The 6,754-nt window shown below is 32.8% G+C and overlaps 1 protein-coding gene across 1 annotated transcript; it reads right to left on the bottom strand.

The window, feature by feature from the left end:
• Positions 1-314: 314 nt before the first annotated feature.
• On the bottom strand, positions 315-5,714 carry LOC145564215 (4-coumarate--CoA ligase 2-like). The gene is made up of 6 exons (XM_081624546.1): positions 4,389-5,714; positions 1,812-2,010; positions 1,542-1,687; positions 1,314-1,381; positions 1,098-1,203; positions 315-900 (listed from the first exon to the last, which is right to left on the bottom strand). Exons 1-6 carry the CDS (start codon positions 5,466-5,468, stop codon positions 778-780), a joined length of 1,722 nt encoding a protein of 573 aa, XP_081480672.1. The 5' UTR covers positions 5,469-5,714; the 3' UTR covers positions 315-777.
• Positions 5,715-6,754: the final 1,040 nt, after the last annotated feature.

The raw sequence follows: 6,754 nt of genomic DNA, 5'->3' as shown, positions 1-6,754 counted from the left end.
AAACGTGTCAACTAAAAAAAGAATTTCCTAAAAAGGAATATGTGTCAACTAAAAAAAAACGGAGGTAGTAGTTCTTATATGGTAGTATATAATATAATGAGTAGTATGATGCATTAAACATTTACACCTTTACACATTGCACTTAAAGTACACTTTGACCACATACATTAAATAATTGATACAGAGGAGTAAGCATGTAAACATGTAAAAAATTACACAATGGAGGAAGTAATAATTAACTAATTTGAGATTATATTATACTAATTAAAAATAGACACACACAAAAAAAAAATACAAAAAATAGAGACAAAAAATGCTAAATATTCTTTTTATTTGGATTGTTCCCCTGTATAACTCAATATAATTATTTGCAATAATACATGACCATAAGGTCCATAAGTAACGATCAAAAATCATAATTATTATTATTTTCTGAAAGTCCAAATCATCAATATGTTAAAATATTTATTTTTAAAAATAAAGACAAAAAAAAAAAAAATAAATAAAATAAATGGGGTGATAAAATACAACTGGCAATTATTATTCAACTACAAGCCTACAATAATATTTTTTCACAGGACATATATTGCTGGATGATTGCAACCCCAATTACTGCTAAGTTCTCTTCCTTTCTTTAGCCTTTTGTTGTTGATAGATCTTGGTCACAGCATTGCACCACGACATAACAATTCACATCAGCTGGTATACTTTTACGACGACTACGATTATACAATTAATTCACATTTTTAACAATTGATCATATGATTAATGATATGTTTAAACTGTAAAGGAAGGTGAGGCAAGACGAGCTCGTAGTTCCTTTCTTAGAATTTTTCCTGCAGCAGACTTAGGAATGGCATGTACGAAGTATACTTTGTGAACCTTCTTGTAAAATACCACCTAAATTCAGAAAAATTAAAAAAAAAAAAAAAATTACATTATTAGTATGTATAATCACATGGTTGGTGCATGGAATCTTGTTTAATCATATACAATATATTGTTAGTATAATATAACATATGGATAGCGAAACAAGAATTAATTAAATTAATACGGAGTATTATTAGAGTAATGTAATGCGAAGTATTTGTTTATACCTGTTTCGCGATATATTCTTTAACTAAATCTTCTGTAAGATCAAGTCCATTGGTTGATCTAACAACAAATGCGATAGGAACTTCCCCTGCAGCTTCATCCTTTAGCCTGAAATTCATTTCGAGAACAAGAATTAATGACTAAAAAATTATTATTAATGAGCACAATCTAGTATTATTCCAAAAATAAGGCGGCTTGAATGATATAATATGACTTACGGGACAACAGCAGCATCCGCAATCGATGGATGGTTTATTAGAAGTGCCTCTAGTTCTGCTGGTGGAACCTGAATGTTTGACATACACAGAATCATGTTAATTAATTTGTACTTATTGTTATAAATTATAAATGACTGGGAGTACATAACTACATAACGAAGCTGGATTTTAAAGGAAATATAGAATGTCTTGATGAATAATACTCGTAGTAATAATAAGTACACTTGCCTGGAAGCCTTTGTATTTGATGATCTCCTTGACTCGATCAACAATGTATACTTCATTGTCATCATCTACATAGCCAACGTCACCTGTATGCAGCCAACCTTCGATATCTATTGTTGCTGCTGTTGATGCTGGATCGTTCAAGTATTCTGTTCAACCACAAATATGACATGTCCGGTTATATATAATGAATCAACACCCTAGCTAAAAAAACATGTACCAGCAACAACGCACGCATGACTAGAGTCATATATATATGTTTTTAGCATGTACCTTTCATGATTTGTTCACCACGAATACAAATCTCTCCGGCCTCATTGTAACCAACAGAAACACCGGTGTCAGGATCAACAATCTTCATCTCGGCGTTCCTAACAACAATGCCACATGAGCCTGGTTTTGTCGGTAGAGGCTCCTTAGCGAATCCTGGGCACATCGACAACACTGGCCCTGCTTCTGTCATTCCATAACCCTGCATAGCAAGCCATTTTGTGAATTGGTAAGATGTCATTCAATCATAAATAAGCACTAAATAGTAGTCTTTGCTAGAAAACCTTAAAGTCAATAACTTTTACATGATTTTCAACTTTTAACTACTACAATCAGCTAATTTATCAGCCATTAACTACTCCATTAGATCATTTTCAACTTCTAATTAATTTTCAGATGAATACAACTAGTTGTCTTGCACATTTTTCATACCATTTCCATAACAAATGACAAAATCATAACCTTACAATTTACTAAAAGATATACTTCATAAGTCAGTATCACGCTCGTAAACTTTACTCTACCAACAAGTAAAGCACAAAAGCGCCAACAAAATTATACATTTGTGCATCTATTAGATTCCAACCATCATATCTTTTACGTAGTATATCACGAGAGAAAATAGAGAAAGTACCAGTATTGCTAGAAAAGATAAGGAAAGGAAGGCATGATATGTAATTTAATCCATTTTTTATATAAGCTAATTATTTTAGTTAAGAGCATGATAAGGAAATTATAAACAAACAATTATCAGTATTTTTTAAATCAAGAATTATCCCAACTTGATTACAGATACTCATCGAGACTATATAGCCTCAAACAACTTGATTTAACTTGTCCAATTCAAATTATTTGTTGCATTATTTTTTATTATATCTTTTAACTATTGTGAATTTTAATTATATAATAGTAGTTTGCTTCAAAACTCCAATATAATTGTTGTCAAATTATTATAGTTCATAGTTTGTGTTTATCACCTTTGAACATATTTTAGTATGAGTACACGCAAGGGTTCATGAAAGAGGCTTGTACTATAACACAACGTATCATATACATGCACATGTTTTACATACACACCAACACAACGATTTAAGTACACCTTGCACCCGAGTGCATAAATTAATTTTCCAGTTAACACGTCGAGAGCACTAAAAGAATATAGTATTACCTCAACCAAAACTCAAAACACTTCCTACTAATCATAATAATCCACACTAAATTATCCTCCTTATAATTTACATATTTGGTTAGAAAATCTTCCCAAAAAATAAAAATTAATACACTTAGGATTAATTTACTCGTAGTGAGTAACCCCTCTGTCTCTAAAAGTTCTTCCATTAGAAACTTTTAAGAGATTAAAGGAGTTTTAAATCTTTTAATTATAACTCCATATTCTGCATTAATGTGTAGTTGTAAACCCAAGAAAGTGTGGCAAGTTAGTTAAATTGTTAACTTGGTAGTTACAAATTTATGTTAAGAATTTAATAAATTTGTATACTCCCTCCGTCCCCTTTTGATAGTCCCTTATAAACAGATTTTAGTCCTAAAATGTTCACCCCATTTGCTTTTTCCAACAATCATTAATATTAATTTTTTACCAAAATTCCCTCCAATTTGCAACAATATTTGGGCAAATTTAACTTTTTCATGTAAATTTTGTTTTCTCATATACTTTTATTACTTTCTCTACTTTTTTTGCATACCCAATGTCAGTAAACTTTTTGAATGTACTTTAACTATTCTTATTTGTGTTTATTAATTCCTGTGAAAAATGCCCATAAGGGACTATCAAAAGGGGACAGAGAGAGTAGTATTTAGGGAAGGCAAAGGCATGCACATCAGCACATAATTTAGTGGTAGGCAGTCAACTCTGAGATGGATCTAAAATAGCGGCCCACTTAGAAATACCATTAAGGCATTAATTCCAACTCATAATTTACGAAGTATTTTGGGATTTTGTGATGTGTTCCCATTTTTCCCACAAAAATTAATAATTCTATTTTTAAAATTAAAATAATAATAAAATCTTAGTGGATAGCACAAAATGAATAAATGGTCTACATATCATTAAAATAATTAAGATAAGAAATCAGTGAAAAAAAAAAATCATCTTCAAAAAAAGAGGTTAGAAATCAGTCAAATCACTTAGAAATCAGTCAAATCACCCCAAAATGTTGAAAACTTAAAAATAAAATTAGTTTTACAATGAATTATCCTAAAAGCAAACACCGGTCTTCAACATGCATAGACTAAGAATAGTCACTCCAAAAGTCCAAATAACATGGAAGTTTTATTTCAAAGGGATTTTTTCAAAGCGCACAAATATATTTATGCAACAATTCATATTGTACAACCGATTATACCATTCTCATGGTATAACAAATTCGTAACACTCAGTATTATAATTATGCATGATTATTTATTAAACATAATATGTACAACCGGTTATATAGTGAAGTAATTTACCATTTTTATCCATCTCAAATAAGTTATTACTTCCAATTTAATTCAAAAAAACACCAATAAAAATAAAATTAATAATAATAATTGAATTTAACACAAGTAATTAAGAAGAGTTACCTGTCCTAAAACTGCTTGAGGAATTCTTTCTCTAAGAGCATCCTCAAGTTCTTTTCCAAGAGGAGCAGCACCAGACATAACCATTCTAATTGAACTCAAATCATAATTACCGACGGCCGGATTCTTCGCCAACGCCAACACTAACGGCGGCACCACCATTGCGACCGACACCCGATGCTCCTGAATCAGATGCAACAGCGAGTTTATGTCGAATTTCGGCATGATCAAAATGGCGCTCCCAGCTCTCAATGCCACCATTAGAACCGAGTTTAGCGAAAAAATATGAAATAGTGGAAGTACACAAAGAAGAACATCTTCTTCTGTTAAATGCATGTTTGGATTTTCACCATCTACTTGTTGTGCAACACTGGTTGACAAGCTTTTGTGGGTTAAGATCACTCCCTTGGGTAACCCCGTTGTCCCCGATGAGAACGGGAGTGCAACGGGGTCGTTCGGGTCGAAATCTGAACCATTTTCAAGTATACTTACGTCTTCATCCGCCTCTGATAAAACAGAGAAATGGAGGCAGTTTTCTGGTGGGGTATCAACAGTTACGACTTTGAAATCCTCCCCGAGTTTAAACTCGTTGTTTTCTCTTAATTTATCAACGAATTGAGATTGTGTTATGATCAATTTGGCCTTGGAAACTTTGACCTGCTTGAAGATCTCACAGGAAGTGTAGAATGGATTTGCTGTTGTTGAAACAGCTCCGATCATTGAAGCTCCGAAAAAACTGAACACAAATTCAGGGCAGTTTTGGAGAAGGATCATTACAACATCACCTTTATATACCCCTAATTTCGATAACCCGGCCGCGGTTTTCCGGCAAAGAAGATGGGTTTCCGAGTAAGAGTAAATTTTTCCGTTTGCGCCGGAGATCAAACAAGGTTTATGGGAAACTTCAGGGAGTTTCTCGAACAAATACTTATGAAGAGGAAGATGATTAGTAATGTTTATATCGGGTAATCTTGATTTGAAAATATGCTCTGTTTTAAGATCCTCTGTTTTTGGAGGTGGAGTTGATTTCAAAGATGGGATTTCTGAGTCAAGGGGTTTGGATTGAACAGCTGCCATACTCATTTTTTGCAATCAAGATTGAATTTTGGAAATGGGATTTGTGAAATTCTTGGGTTTTTTTGGTGAATTTGGGGAGAAGAAGTGATAATTTAGGAGAGAGAAAATGAAAGGGAGAATGGTGGATGAAAGAATGGGAAGAGAGTAGTAATAAATAGTAGGAAATGGGGATGAGAGTTAGGTGGGAGAATAGAAAATTCAGAGTTAGAAATTTTTGGGGTAGCTGAATGTTTTTGAGGTTCTAAAGAGGTGGGCAATTTCTTAATGAAAGAGGGTACGTAGTTAGCAAGATTACAAGCGAAATTTTCTGTTTTAATTGGTGTTTGAATTTCAGTTATTGTCTCAAATTGTAATTTTTTATGTTATTTTGCATGTTGGTTTTGTTTTTAATTATTTGTATTTTTTCATTATAGGACCTTCTGTTGTTCTACGTAGTTTTATGATGGCTTTCGTCTACTAAACTGGAACGGATTTATTGAGACTTATCTGATTGAGCACTTCGCCTTATATAAAAATTACTAGCAAGTTTGAAGATAAATCTAAAAATTACAGTAGAACCATGTAAGTTTAGATATTATTAGTCAAAATTGATCATGTCAACTAATGTAACTGGTTAAAGTATTACAGCACTACTTAGTCACATTTTCCTCATTGATTAAAACTTTGTGACTGAGGGAGTAGGTCGATACCCAATTACCCATTACTTTAAATCAAATTTCTTTTACTAAATTTGTCATTTGTGAATCCATTAACCAATCATCTAAAGTGGTGTGATAAAAGTTAGATTAATCTACAAAATGTTTTAGTGGTTTGATTGTCTCTTCAATTGACTAGTTGTGTGATATTTGTACGTGTCTAACCCAATCCCATCAAACCTCAAAAGTACGTGGCCCTTACAATCTTACTTACTTCTTTCTAACCATTTGTATGAACCTCTTATCCTACCTACCCCCATTGGCCCCACCTCATGCACCAAGTTGATTAAAACGAAATAAAACAGAACAAGAAATTCAGGAAACTTTTGATAAAACGCCAAGTATTACTCCTAATTTTGTTACTTTACAAATTTGAAACTACATGCTGCATGCTTGCCACATTACTGCTGGTTCGGTAGGGCACGCGCTGGGTTTATATGCGGATCATCGGATCAATAAGAGCCTCGCTGCATGAGAGGCAGGTTAATACGTCATTGCAATTGTTTTATCTGTTCATTTTAAGTAAGGGTTGTCGTTCGATTTTCGGTTTGGATTAAAGGCATGTTTATAATTATTAAAGTGAGCTGAATTGAATTG

Source organism: Chenopodium album, chromosome 10, assembly GCF_948465745.1.
Source record: "Chenopodium album chromosome 10, dcCheAlbu1.1, whole genome shotgun sequence".
Lineage (NCBI taxonomy): Eukaryota > Viridiplantae > Streptophyta > Magnoliopsida > Caryophyllales > Amaranthaceae > Chenopodium > Chenopodium album.
The sequence above is the reverse complement of the archived record's forward strand: the minus strand, read 5'-3'. Positions and strand labels throughout refer to the sequence as shown.